This window comes from Chaetodon auriga, chromosome 15 (genome assembly GCF_051107435.1).
Source record: "Chaetodon auriga isolate fChaAug3 chromosome 15, fChaAug3.hap1, whole genome shotgun sequence".
Taxonomy (NCBI): Eukaryota; Metazoa; Chordata; class Actinopteri; order Chaetodontiformes; family Chaetodontidae; genus Chaetodon; species Chaetodon auriga.
Window position 1 is genome coordinate 4,923,259 of NC_135088.1, and position 15,356 is coordinate 4,938,614.

The 15,356-nt window shown below is 46.8% G+C and overlaps 1 protein-coding gene across 10 annotated transcripts in view; it reads left to right on the plus strand.

Annotated features, from left to right (window-relative positions):
• The window catches only part of cadm1a (cell adhesion molecule 1a), a 314,635-nt gene that overhangs the window by 284,077 nt on the left and 15,202 nt on the right, over nt 1-15,356 (plus strand). For 5 of the 10 annotated variants that reach the window (XM_076750040.1, XM_076750041.1, XM_076750032.1 and 2 more), the window contains one exon: nt 4,255-4,287. The exons of the other annotated variants lie outside the window; for them this stretch is intronic. In XM_076750040.1, the coding sequence (XP_076606155.1) occupies nt 4,255-4,287 (33 nt within the window). The remainder of the gene's footprint in view (nt 1-4,254; nt 4,288-15,356) is intronic. 10 annotated transcript variants of the gene reach the window in all.

Below are 15,356 nucleotides of genomic sequence, written 5' to 3' on the forward strand. Positions count from 1 at the left end.
CCAACAGGAGGCCTTTTGTGAAACACGGGCCGACCCCAAAAAGCACCAAAGTGCCGCCGTCGAACGGATTCAACGTTCGTCCTCCCACAAACGCTGTCTCTCCCATCCTCTCACCTCTCTCTCCCATCAACACAGTATGACTAATCATTCCCTAATGCACCACACCGCCGAGCGAACAATGCCACTTAATCCCTGAAAGAAGAAAATAGATAATAAATGTGTACCTTGTGTACTAAAACAATCAGGCGGCAGGCTAGCATTACTTTTAATTGATGGAGGACCATAAACGGTGCAGACAAGCAATTCATTTAACCCACACTACAGACAGGACGACAAAACATGCGAGGGAAGGGAAGAGAAACAAATATCCATTACATTTGTCAAGGTCTTAAATTACGTAAACACCATCTGGAGGAGTGACTTAAGACTTTTATTAATTTGGATGTGGCTCCACCTCACACTCTCCCTCCTGCACATGCACACAGCGGGCCACATAATGTGTGATATTGCTCCCACTTTGCTCAGTTTGATTCCTCGTCCATTTCAGAATTGGAGCAGCCAGCTATAACTAATTTGATTAAGGTCGATAGCGGTGCGATAACTGCCGTCATGTGACGCGCGGCCCTGAGAGAGCGTCGGTGACATTACAGCGCTCGGCATCATGGAAAACACTCGTCTGCAGCCCAACACATCTTCTTAATGTGGATGTATATTTTCTTCTGGAGGTATTACTGCGCTCCACAATGACCAAACGGAGATGAGACTCGTAAAGAAGGGCCGGGAGGTAATCAGCTAGCTGCACAGTGTCTCAAATCTACCACCAGTGAAGTACATTCGCAGCAACTCAACTCAGTATTTACACATACACTCATATTTAGCCTGCATGACAGCCCCCAGACTGCATGGAGTGCTTTAAAATGAGAGTTTCTATTACTGCACAACACTCTGTAGTCATAGATGCACATCTTAAAGGAAAATCCTCCAAAATAGAAGGTGCAGAAGACTCTACGTCTCCATACATGTTTACTGACTCTGAAGCCTCTCAAGGCTAAAGCTTGAACAAGACACAGCGGTGCTTTGAGCTACATGCTAACATGCTCCTTCTGCGAATGCTAACATGCTGATGTGCAGCAGGTATGATGTTTACCATCTTGGTTTAGCATGTTAGCATGCTAACATTTGCTAACTAGCACGAAACACTAAGTACAGCTGAAGCTAATGTTGTTAGTGATGATGATGATGATGGTGACATGAACATCTGTACCAAACCTCACTGAACAACCACCAAATTTTCAGACTTTCACATTTTTTACTGCTAAATTTGACCTCGTAGACAAAATAGTGATGCAGTCTCTTGCATGAAGAGCTCATTTAGTCGTTTGCTTCAGTTTAAAGTTGAAGTGGCAAAAAAAAAACAAGTGATCAGCTGCTTAGAAATGATCGGATTTACTGCGTTTCACCAACATTCAACCGTTCTTACAGGCAGAAATCTATTGTTGAGGAGAGATACCAGTTTCTCTATCAGCAGGGCTCTGTGGGGGAGGGGTGGGGGCAAATTCTGGAAAATGCAGGAAATCACAAACTAAAGCCGAGGCAGAGAAAGCAGGTCAGAGAAAGTGGATCCAACAAAAAAGTAATCTAGCTGCCAGCGGGGACACCCAGCAGCCTGTTGGCATTTCCACTACCACAGGGTTCCATCTAATGCATTTCTGCCAATATAATTATGATTGGCACGCAGTTATCTCCGCGTGTTGAGCTGGATGTCATGTCACAGTGAGTCACCAAAGGGCTCATGGGAAGCGTGGCGACTGGCCACGGAGCTGATGTGTCCGCATCATGTCTGTGAATGTCAGCAAGGACGCCGCGATGTCTCAGTTGACCTGTGAAGCTGGAGATGGCGGACGAGGAGGAGGCTGCTCAGAAATGGACAGGCAATCACTCAGCGGCAGACATATTGAATGGTCCCACATGGCTGCCACCCGCGGTGTAATGAGGGTTAGCAGCCCGTGCTGCCTTCACTGGGCCACAGGCTTTTACTTTCTGATGCCATTCAACACGAGTGCATTACATTATAAGTGGAGGCAGAGACAGAGAGAACGAGGCTGTCCCTTCTTCTGAGCGGACACTGTTATAGAGACGCTAGCTGGACATTGTTAAATCCCTTGAAAATAAATGGTCTCCAATCAGTTCCGTCCCCATTTTCTCTTTATATACGAGACCATTCTCAATCTGCCTTCTTGTCTGGATCATCAGTCGTGACCCAAGTCCTCATTTATCCGAGCGTGCAGCAAACGCCTCCACATGTTCACTGTGAAAGCTTTGGGATGAACCCTTCAGATGATGATCGCGGTCACAGGTTACCGAGGGGATCCACCCTGGTTTAAAGTAAGCCAGCTGTGTGATACCGTAGAATCTGGGTTAAGGACAAACCCAGCTGGCTTGTTTAAGTTCAGGTGCAATAAAACTGTTCCACATAATGAAAAATCAATTCTGTAGATCACAGAGAGGCACTGATGGTGTTTTTACTGAGGTGCAGCAGATAAGCTGAGAAACTGTCAGTGTACAAACTGGCCTGTGGTGTTATTTAACATGTCTCAGCTACTCAAGGACCCTGTTCAGGAATGGATCCTCCGTAGCTGTGAGACGGACTCGACGCAGCCTCATCCGGTGGAGTCGCCGCTGTGTGCTCAGCCTTTGGCGGCAGAGCTCAGATGTGGCATTGACCTGCTGCTCCCAGAACAATCACACATTAGTCCTGAGCACATTCGTTGCCTTACACAAACATATGTCCGTGTCCTCATCGCTCGCAGGCACCGTTATGTCTCCGCTGAGAAGGAACGCAGGGAGACGTAAAGCTCGCTGATGAACATTTAGCCTCCTGAAACTGGCTCCGGATCTGTTTCTGTTTGTTTTTCCTGCCCAGAGTCCAGAGATGAGCACATGTTGCTTCATCATTTTAGATTCATATCAGCACTTTAAAGGTTGACACTTGATGCAGATGCACGTTGATGGACACTCACAGAGCCACAGGTGGGCAGTGAGTGTTATCGTACCTCACAGCTACACCTGCTCTGATAGATCCAATCAATCATCCTGATCAATGCAGCCAATCTCAGCAGAGCTGCACTGGAAGCAAATGTCTTCAGTCTCTGGTGATTCTGAAAGTGCAGCCACGCTCTGAAGCTAACACACCATCCACACACACACACACACACACACACACACACACACACACACACACACACACAATTAACTTTAAATAACTTTTTGATCAATATTTGGACAACTTCTAGGAAGATTGTGTCAAAATGGAGCAAAAATAACAGTATTTTCTTTTTCCATTGGGTAGCAAAGATGTCAACAGCCTCAAAATTCAGCAGAAAAAGGTGGATTTTAGACAGAGTGGATGTATGATTCACACCAAGCGCTCGACAGACCTCATCCAGCGGCATCTGAGACGCCCTTTCAGACGGTGGAACAAACCATTTTATAACTTTCTGAAACACACACTCCAACAATCACGGCCACTTTTCTAAAACACTGGTGTCTGATGGACATCGGGCTGCGATGGCACAGCAGCAACAACAGCACAGGACGTTCAGGGTCACCGGCGAAAGGCCTGAACGTAGAGCCTCAGTGAGGAGAGGCCGCTCCAGCTAACCAGACCTAAAACGAAAACCAGGCGTCAGAACTTAAATCCAGGCCATCAGAGCGCGCTGGTGACAGTCTCAGCTGAAGTTAAACTTTGCTGGAGTCGCTGCTGTACGGAGCGCCGCCTCGGTAAATAGATGGTGAAGTGTTTTCCAGTTTGCTGTGTGCTACACGAGGACAGCTGCACAGTCACGTCCTCCTGATAGTCTTCCCTCCACGCCGAGGCGCCGACAGCACGTGATAATTGTCTCTTCCATATCTCCTCGAGCAGTAGCCACACTCCCCTCTGAGTGGAGCGTCCTGTGTGCCTGTGTGTGTGTGTGTGCGTGCGTGCGTGTGTGCGTGCCTGTGTGTGTGCGTGTGTGCGTGCGTGTGAGCTTATGTTTATCTCTGCACTGCCTTTGGTTCCTTTTGATTTCCCTTAAGCCTTATGTCTTTTGTCATGTTCTGGTCTTCTGAATGCTTGCTTATGGGTGTCATTTGTTTTCTCCCCCTGCCCCGCTCCCTCCCTGCCTCCTCCCCCATTTCTCCTTTATTTGCATGCTGTTCCTCCTGTTCCACACCTCCCTCCTCAACTGCCATGTCCTCTCCTTGTGTGCTCAGACACTGCGCCCAGCACTGAACCTGCAGCTCATGGTTGGTATCTTTACTTTCCTCTATTTGTCTCTTTTTTTATCGTGTCTCTGCAGCATGCCTACTTTTACTGTTGCACAGTCGATGTTGTTGCTGGCCGCTCAGCCTGGAAACATCAGCTGAGGCCGGCGTCAGTCTTTCACTGATCGACTGACCTCTCTGCTGAGGCTACCTTTTGTTTTGTTGCATTATCTGTTCCACAAAGATGTTTATATCACTTTGCTGCCACTGCATAGAGGCAGACGCAGCATAAACACCCTCCTCCTCCTCCTCCTCCTTCTCCTCCTCCTCCTCCTCCTCCTCCTCGCTGGAGCTGCACTTGTGAAATGGTTGCACCAACTAACCAATTACAGTGTTTGCCTGAAGGTGCCACAGAGGAATAAAACCCGCTCTGAGGCCAGGACTGATTATATCGACAGCATGAGATGATTTTGTGTGGAGGCAAAAATAGACCTCATTTGCTCGTTCTCATTAATTTGAATGAAGATGATATACATCATTTTCTCATTTTGCCTAATTTCAGTCCCTTTTTTTCATTATTTTGTGGCTCCAGTTTCGTAATTTGTGTGAACAAATTCATGAATGTACAGTCACAGACTTTCTATTAAGCATGTGCTTCGTTTTGCTCCATCGGGAAATGTTAAAGTCACTTCGCTCACTGGTCAAACCAGGTCCCTGCGCGGCAATGAGCCATAGTTATCATAGTTATAGTCATGGACTCCCTGTTTGTGGTCATTTAGTGAAACATGTTTATTTAGGAACATGCATCATGTGAAGTTTCACACAAGCAAACGAGACAAACACCAGTCAAACAGAAAGCAGGAGTCAGGGTCCAGGACCACAAGGCAAATGACCGCACCGCCATGATAAGTTAAATTTACATGATTTCATTGTTTTCTTGGTCAGATTTGATGGAAATAAAAGATGCACCTCTTGCTTGTTAAGGTATAAACAACAGAAGCGTCTTCAGGAAGCAGCCGCCTCATCTTTTCAAATGATCCATTATGATGATTCAGACGCGCAGAGGGCTTCAGATGAGCTCTGGAAGTTTGAGATGGGAGAATTTTGGGAGTTATTTTTACCAAAAACAGCCTGAGTCATAGTCTCTCTTGTACTGAAGATTTCACAGTTGAATCTGCAATTTCAGCTTGAGTGCATTAGTGAGGGATCTGTTTAACCTTACAGCTGCTGTGGGTTCGGGGGGGTTAAATGTCAGATCTGCCTCTTCAAACGCATCGAGCAAAATGGGAAAGTTGGCTGATTGACAGGCCAAAGTATTTCACCTTCCCACGGTGTTGAATGCTCAGATGTGAGTGTCAGACATGCTGAGACTGCAGGTTGGATCTGCTAGTGCAGAGCCCCGCTGTGAGGGGCGTCGCCGCTGCGCTCATCGTGGTCAGTTTTAAGTCCACGGAAATCGTTTGGTAAATACGAGTATTGTTAAGCATCATTCATTGTCCTGGTGTTTCAAACACATCCAGCTTGCCCTGAATGTTTAATGAGGGTGATGGTGAAAATTCAAACGCCAGCGGTGCTGTCATGAAACAGAAACGTGCCCTGCGTGGGCCGTGTGCTGGCTTCACGTGTAATCAGGCAGCTGTTTCCAGTCAATAAAAGCTGTTAGAAGCTGCTGTGCACTACCTGGTCAGCACTTAACAGCAGGCGGACGCAGGTAGAGACGACTGGACTGAAAGATAAAGTTGCTCTGGATCTGCTGGATGTGTCAAAAGCAACTGTTAACAAACTCACCGACAGCTCAGAGTCAGGCAGGGTGACGTCGATGAATGAGTGATGCTGAAGAGCTTTTCACAAGCTGTCACCTGTTCAGGTTTGCTGACGTCTGTCACGTTTATCCTGTTTCATTTGTTTAACATTCAAAAACATTAATATTCAGTGACGTTATTTCCCCTGAAACATTTGTAAAGGTCAAAAGAACATGAGCTAAAACCCGATGAATGGATCTTCACGGTGGATTGATGGAGATGAGATTTCATTAATATGCAAACACTGTTTGTTGAATGAACATTAGTGGAGGGTTCAGGTGTTTCATCGAATATTTAAAGAGATTTAACACTTATTCCACGAGGCGTACGCTGACGTGAAATCAGCTCTGCAGTGGAAATATCAGCCGCTTTGTTTCTGCACCAGTGGACAAATCTTCCATTTTCCAAAGTTTGTTTTTCCTAATGCAGCAACCGTCACACAACAGAGCCGTCAAACGGCTCTTAATGCAGATACCACCTTAAATACAAGCTCACAACATATTGATCCCAGTTTCTACATCAAAGTAATCTCCCTCATTTTTCCTTGAAGGTTAAAGCTGCTTCGTTCAGAAAATAGCAGAGTGGCTTTTCCCTCCACAGATAAAACCATAAATCCAGCTGCTTTATGGAGGTTACCAGCAATGATCCCCCTGGAAGAGTGAGAGCGGGATGTCGACAAGACGCCGTTCACCTTAAATGTGATCAAGGTCAGCATTTAAACATAAATTTAGTTCAGGTGCAGGTGAAGTGATCGTGGCATTAATATCAGTCTTGTTCGTTCTGACACCGTGGAGGTGCAAACCAACCTAAAACCGATCTGTCTCTGTCTGTGCCGTGAGCTACGCCATCAGACCACCGGCCTCACCGGCCTCACATCGTGCTACCAGAGCAGCTCTGACCCGTCGAGGCCTGGACCAGGAACTCTGAAGGCCTCCTGTGGTCTCTGTGGTCTGACTTGTTCCTGCGAATCCCACCGATGCTCAATCAGATTGAGATCTGAGGAATTCGTAGGCCAAGTCAGCACCTTGAACTCTTCCTCAAACATTATCCTGCTGAAAGAAGCTGCTATTATCAGTCAGATCGGGGGGCGTTCCCTGCAGAACGCTGCACTGCCAACAGCTGATCAGTGTTTTTCCCTCCACCTGTCAGTGGCTGTAATGTCGTGGCTGATTGCGGGTTTCACACGTCAACCCCCCCATCCCCGCGTCCCCCCGTCCCTGTCGGCTTCACGCGTCTTACAGCCGTCTTTCAGGCGTCTTACATTCGTCTTTCAGCTCCTCGTCTAGCTGAAAAACTCCTTTGTGTTCGCTCTCGCTGCTCTCATCCTCTGCATCGTTTTCGGCCGCACCTTAAAAGTGATGTTCACAACTTGTTCCGCCGCTCCCAAGTGGCCAAAAAAAAAGAGTTACTGCGAGTTCAATAGGTGTAAAACAAACAGGAGAGTCACAGATATCAATCAGGCTCAGTCTGTACACACACCCACACAGTCCTGAGGAGAGGTCTGCCCGGCTGCTCAGCATGTGGGCGTCCAGCCTGAACACAATGCAGACTGGAGTTCAGTCAATGGTGAATCATTGTGGAGTGACTTGGATTTAAAGGCCTGATTCAATGAATACGATGTTGACTGGCAATGAAATAATAATAACATCAATTTAGTAATAATATTCTTTATTTATATGGCACCTTTCACAGCAGAAATACAACTCAGAGTGATTTAAAATGATCCTCTCTGACATAAACTCACCTGAAAACAGCACAAAGTCAGTATATTTAATGTTTTCACTCATCGGCTTCTTTGATTTCTCTGAATCTGATGCAGCAACACGTCCCTGAACGTCCCCGAATCGGTTTCACTGTCTCACCTGTACCTGACTCAACAAGCCTCCATCAACCCCACACGGAGCTGAACCCTGCGAGCTGAAGTTTCTCTAACTCAGCTCATATTAAAATAAACTTTATTTGTGCTCGTTTTGAGCTAAATTAACTCAGAGAGCTAAGTGCATTTAATTTGCTGCTCCCTTCAGACGTCCGTCTAAAGTTATGATTAATAACTCTGGTGTCAACGGGGCAGTCTCCAAAAATCCAGATGTATTTGAAAAATGCTAATTCATGTCGATATTTCCGTGGCCGGCGTGTGACACCGAGTCAGAGCCTGTTAGGGAAGCATCAGCGCTGACCGCCCGCCTCCCCTATCCTCTCCAATGCTGTTTCCATGGTGATGCCCCGCTTGTCGTGACTAAAAGGGAGAGGATGCTGGACGCTGTCGAGCTCGAAGGCTCTTCCAGAGATTGTCCATTTCCCTCCAAAGCAGGGCAGGTAGAGGGGAAGAGGCGTGGAGGGCAGCAGCGGACAAATTAAACATGCGGCTCAGAAAAGAAGAGGCTCTGAGATGAGCCGCCGGCGGGCTCGAGGAGTGGGCGGTGAGACGTTTTGTTCTTAGAAATTAAGCTTTGGCGAAATGAGAGACAACCAGAAACTGGAGGAAGTCAGACATAATGACTGGTTTTATGATGCATGTGGGTAAACACCACTGCTCTGCGGCACAAAGTCATTTTCAGTGAGGAGAGCCACCGAGTTAAAGACGCTCAGTCACAGCAAAGCTGGAGAAAATCAGCATGAACGAGAGCTGAGTCTGTGCACTCAGACAGTACGAGATGGATCACACAGCGGATCACAAAAGCTCTGGAACCCACTTTGATCCAGAACTTCATCAGCTTTTTAAACAACATGTGAGTAATACTGAATATTTAGAGAATCAAAGACCAAAGAACTACACACAAACTACACACAGGGAGTTTTAAAGCTGCGTTCAGTCTATTTATTTTATTACTTCAAGCTAAAGCAAGTATCACATATGACGGCCCTGTGTTCCTCTTATTCATCCAATCATGTGTTCACAAAGTGGTGAACCTCGCTCCATCCTCCCTCGTGAACGGCTGAGCCTTTCCAGGTCGCTCCTTTCATACCCATGATCCTCTCGCCTGTTACCAATGAACCTGTTTACCCTGAACCCAGTCTTCAGCAGTGTGAAGCAGCATTAACCTTCGTTTGGATTTGTGATTCTAGTATTCGCGCTCCGTTCAGATCTGCTTTGGTCTTCATCTCCTGATAAAAATATCTGGCTCTTTAGCTGCTAAATGTTCCTCCACATGGCTGCTTGGTGCTGGGCGGACGTCGTGCAGCAGCTTTATCAGAGCTTTACTGTGAAAATAGCTGCCTGCTGTGGCTGGAAATGAGGCTGATGAGGGCGGTGTGACCGAACCAAAACAGTCAATTTATGCGCTGTAAAATGGGCCGAACCAGCACAGCTTTAAATTTAAACTACAGAAAAGGGTTTAGTGTTTTTCCACCAGAACGATGCTGCTGACATCGACACGTTTAAGGCTTTAAAACCACTTTTAGAGCATTTTGTTTGAGATAAAACATAAAAAAATCTAACATTCAGAAGGGTTTTCAGACTCCTCTTGGAGGCTTCTGAGACTTTAGGAGGGTGTGATGGCAGATTCTTGATTGGTTCCTAATATTCTGGCCCTGCGTTCAGTCATAAGCTGGCAGTTTATCAGTGTGATCCAGTAACACTTCATACTGTAAATCCAGTTTATTTTTGTTACTGCTGCAGCAGCACAGTGTTCCATTCATGCACAGGCAGACATGAAGCACTCTAACTCTGCATCATAAGAAGTCAAACCTTCCTGAGGAGCCGTTAAAAAAGCTTCCACAGGACTCCACAAATTGCTTCCTGTTGCCGAGCTGCAGCCACCGTCCTCTATTGTTGTCTGTTTTGTCCAGATGCATTGTGGGACAAACGGTGCACACTCACTAATCAGGGCTTTGCTTTGTGGAGGATCTCATTTTGTTGTCATGAAACCTGCAGCAGGCAAATCAACTCCCGGCCAGTAGTTTGTTTTTAAAAAAGCACCAAAGTGGTCCGCCGGTGAAAAGCCACCATTTTGCTGTTGGGTGTTCACGCAGCGCTCGCTCCTCTCATCTCGCCTCCATCTCCTCGCTCTTAATGAAAGGGCATCCTGGTGGAAGATGTCAGCTGCTTTAGCTGATGGATACCTGCACTGACTAATTTCCCATCCGGAGAGGTGAGCGCGTCAGGAAAGGACACACCTGCCAGCGCGGCTGTCAGCGAGCGCGTGAAAGCAGCGGGATAATTGAGCCGCGCTCTCAGATCTAACGGTGGAGAGGAATACAGCGGGATAATGGCCACTTTGCTCAGAGTGGGATTGTGGCAGGTGAAGCACAGGACTCGTCCCTTTAATCCAAGGACTAAGCTGTCACATTTGAATGTCATTAAAGAGACGAGGCATTCGCTAAATGGCCACGCCACAATGTGCCAAACCTCGTCAGGTATGCACGGGCAGCGGGCTGATTTCGGCTGAATGTGGCGGCGTTTTGTCGAGGGAAGGAGTTTGATGTGTGTATTCTCGTGTGTGTGTGAAAACAATGTGGAAGGACGTGTTTTAAGATTTTGGCCACTTTCCAGACGCTCTCCTTTCCATTTGAACAGCGAGTCCATGCAGACTTCAGAGGTGATCCAGGGTCGTCTGACCATCAAAGGGACAGATGGCGTCAAACATCATGACTGTGTGACATATTGGAGGGTTAAAGGGACGCAGCGGCAGTTTGATGACTGTGTGCACGCAAAACAATCGGTTTGATGGTGATCAGATGGTTTTAGCCTTGGTAGAATCTCAACCTGGAGAAGCAGATTTAGCATTAAAAAAACTCTTTCCCAGAGTCAAATCTGGACAAACTGAGAACATAATGATGGAGTCAGACCTCCAGTGATGAGTGAGATCCTCTGAGGTCAGTCAACAGCCAACATCCACAAATCAGCAGAAGTCCTTCAGATTTTGCTCTCTGGTCATTAGATTAGACGTTTTCTTCAGTGTCAGCTGGAGTTGGTGACTCTACTGTCCCTGCTGTTCACACAAAGCATCATGGGAACTAATGTAAAAAAGAAAACAACAATTAGGAAATAATCCTTCAGTCTCATCAGGAGAAATGCCGAGAAAACATTAAAAAAGACTCAACAACTCAAACTCCACCAGTCTGTAATCAACACATGAAGTCTCAGGAGCACCAGTTGAACCAGTTTACAGCTACAGACAACTTTTTCTTCCCATGAAGACGACCTCAAAGGAGTCCCACACTGATGACCACGACGACTGACGGCAAGTGATTCGCTGTGAAAGCAATACGACCGGCCGCCCTAAGACATCAGCCTGTGAATGAAGAGAGCGACGGAGTGAAGACGGACAAGAGACACGCGGACAGTTTACAGCGTCTGCACTGATGTTTCTGAAGGGACAGACAGAGTTTGATGAATTCTCTGAGGACGGCGAGGATGTCAAGCACGGTGGGACCCCTGGGTCACTGCAGAAATATTAAAATGTCCCCGACTTGTTTTCCACATTCGCTGCATCACGATTCTGAGAGGAGACCAGTACGAGCCTTTGAGGAGGGAACAGGTCTGTAGATTTAGTCCTGTTGGTGGAGTCTAACATCAGCGGCGCTCTGGGATCCCGTTATTTACGGAGCACCTGATGTGAGCACGCCGAGGTAGACGTGTTTGCATTCTGAGGCTGGCGCTCGCCGGCTCGGAGCTGCTTTTGGGGTTCGCTTCAAATGAGGCACATATGCTGCATTAATTAGTTTCAAACTCACAACTGAGTATGACAGGTGACAAACTGAGGCCCCCTCTGCAGAACCTCTTCCTCCTCTCATAACTCACCTCCTGCTGGAAGCTAAGTGAACCTCTCAGGCTCCGTCTGGCTTCCACATGATGAAATAGACAGAGAAGTGATGAAACAGACAGCGAGGTGTAATCAGATGTGATTTTTCTCCTCACCTGTGACATAAATCTGATGTTTTTAATCAGTCTGAGCAGCACAAGCTGTCTGGAGTGAAGATTTTTAAACAGGTCAACAGATGGCACAACTTTTATCGGCACTGTTTTGTTGTTTTGTTGACCCGTCGAGCTCCCGAAGATCCTGGAGATCTCTATGAAGACACTGGACTGGACTGGACTCTGTGTGTGTGTGTGTGTGTGTGTGTGTGTGTGTGTGTGTGTGTGTGTGTGTGTGTGTATATGTTACTGTTTCACATGAATTATACAGACTTTTCTTTAGAAGATGCAGACATTCATTTTCAAACATTGGTAATGCATCTTTCTTTTTGATAATCCTGCTTTTATCTAAACTGTGTGCATCAGGCCACCAGATGCACACACACACACACACACACACACACACACCGGTGAGACAGTTCCACACGAATCCAAGCTGTCAATCATCCTCATCTGGCGCCCGGCTCGGCTACCTGCTGAAATGATAACACCTGCTCCATCACCAACTGCCTCCTCACAGAGCTTTTCAGAGCGCTCTCCTACAACTCAGCTTATTACCAGCAGTAATTATACATGAAATAAGGACATCAGACAGAACATGGTGTCATACTTATGTCCCGTGTCAGCGATCACCCCAGTTCTGCTTACAGGAATCACGACTGTTCACGTCACATTTGATCTCATTTCAGTCAGAAACATTAACGTGGATCTCAGAGAGAAGTTCAGGTTCAAATCTGTGATCCAGTTTCTTTCTTTGTGGACTTCTGTGTCCGGTTTTCTGCGTCTTCCTGTTGCTGAGGTAAAATATATGAGATACAGATGCAAATGTTCACAAAATGCATCTCAGCCAGGTGTGAAAAGTTTGGACAGCGTGGCCATTTTTAAGAAACGAGGCCGTCTGCATGCTGTGCTTTTTGCTAAATGCTACATGCTACATGCTCACAGTAACAGTGCTGAAAGGCTGATGTTTAGCAGGTTTGTTCACCGTCTTGCTTTAGTGTGCTAGCACGCTAACGTTTGCTAATTAGCACGGAGTATAAAGCAGAGCTGAGGCTCCGTCTTAGTGTCAGTGCGTGATGAAATGGTTTATTGCAACACGGTGGCAGAAAATATACCTTTAATAAAGTTTGTGGTGAAATGTGTCTTTATGTTCTGCCGTGATGAGTCTTGTTTATTGAAGACAGAGGACGTGCTCAGTCTGAGCGCCTCAGTTAGCTCACAGCATGTCGGCTTTTATTCAGATTCATTTATATTCTGCTTGTTTTTTAGATGGTAGTTTTCATAATGTGGTGGACACACAAAGCAGGTGGTGGGCTTGAAGCTGGCATTATTCCTCCCGAGGCATGTGACCTGCACGTCCCTTGTTTCTGAATGCTCTTATTAAAATTTGCATTTAGGCTCAATGTTGCCATGACAGCAGCAAAGTCTCACAACTTCCATGTGAGACAGTCGTTCTGTTTCTGCCAGCTCGGCTTGTGTCGGCATGGAGGACAACGAGGCAGAGGAAAGAAAATTCAGAGGCGAGTCAATGAGGAAACACCTTTATTCAGCAGTCTGGGATCTGGTGAAATCCTGAAATCAAGACAAACAGTCTTCATTTGCAGCTTCAGCCCCTTCCCAAAGACTTCCCTCCGAGGCTTTGGTCCCTCTCTTGTGCTGTTTTCTTCCCTCGTGTGTGAACCGGTCCGAGTGTTGGCAGACAAACTCTCCCCAGTTTCATTCCACGAAGCTACAACTGGGGATTTGTCACTGCGCAGACGTTCGTGTTAAAGATCCATCAATAAACAGCCTCAGCGTTCAGTGCAAATAAGACAAAGCCAGTCCTGGAGATCAGCCGTCACTGGCTTCACTCGCTCTCAGCTGCACTCACATAACTTCTGGCTATAATGTGAGCTGTATATGAAATACAGCACATTTCCTTTCCCCCCAACACCATCCATGCATGTAAGCTGGTCTCAATTTCCTTTGAGGTGAGGCTTGGATTAGAGGCCGACACCATGCACTCAGCCCCGCTAAAGGATTTTATTATCACTGCGGGTTTTTGTCAGCAACGCTACAGCAGACAGAGATTGTGCCACAACGCTGCTCCTCAAAGACGTCCCACACAGCGTGACAACGCAGGCGTACAGCGGCGGCGATGATGGAGGAAGCATTCTGCTCGCCTTACATCTGTACATCATGGCCCAATTCTGCCTTTTCTCATGACGCTGCAGCGTTCGGCTGTTAGCAGGTCTGTGCAGCACAGGTCAAAGGTCACCGAGTCCTTTGGGGTTCTTTTGAATAACCTCTGTGTGCTGCTTCAGGAGAAGCTGCTGCAGTGCCTGTTTGAAACCGTCACTCGGCCTCCGGCTTCTCAAGAACTGCTCATCCAAGCAACTTCACATGTGCCACTGCGCTGCTTTGGGTGCTGAGCAATACACCTGCCATGCCATAGTTTCTTCCCGCGGATGAAGACCTCGTCCACACTGACTTGAACACGTTTGGAACGACGTCTGTTCACACACTGCGGTTACTCTTATTTAAGTATCTGTGATTAAACGATTCTATGAAATTTCAATTACAGCAGTCCTTTTGAGACTTGCTGACATTGTTTACATCCTTGTTTTCCCGATGGAAGGCCGGCGTGATGCACAGTACGTGTGAGAGCATGCAGCAGCGACGAGGTGGACTCGTGCAGGAGCAGCTGCTGCTCATGGCTGCTTCTGCTTTGAATTCTTGGTTTCAGCCTTGACAGGACGAGTTGCAGCAGGTTCAGAGTTTGCATGTTAAAGTTCACCGAAGTTGAAGTCTACCCGACATTACTTTTACTTGGATTTAATATTTCACTCAGTGTAAATATTATCTGGAACCAGCTGATGGAGAATATCTGCATGTTCTGAGTGAAATGTCTTGACAGCTGTTGGATGGAGTGTCATTAAATTTGTCCCCCTCAGGTTGATCATCCCTTAACTTTTCCTCTCGCAGCATCAGCTCAAATTGAAGTTGTCAAAAGTCAGTTTGTGACCATATTCCTGCAAACATTCCCATCAAGCTCAGCTGTGCTGATCATGGTCAACTTTATAGCTAATCAACATCAGCATGCTAACGTGAGCGTGTTAGCATCAAGCAGAGCTGCTAATGCTGCTGTAAAAGATCTGTTCTCAGAGAATCTTTGTCATCAGAGTCTTTTTCTGACCTAACGCAACGTACACGACTAGTTTAGTCTAAAACCTGGATTTAAGGCATGAACCATGTGGTCTGAGTTGATCAAGTAAACCAGTGTTTGACCACATCGAAGCTGAAATGAATGATCCGGGTTGCACTGACAGGAATGAGGACTGTGCACACGAGAGGAACATTTGAGCCAAGAGCGACGCTACAAACAGCCACAGCTCTTCTTTCATTGGTCGATTTGTGGAAACAGGTCGAGTCAGCGAGGGGAGCGATGAGGGGTTCGGGCCCGGGTGCGACCT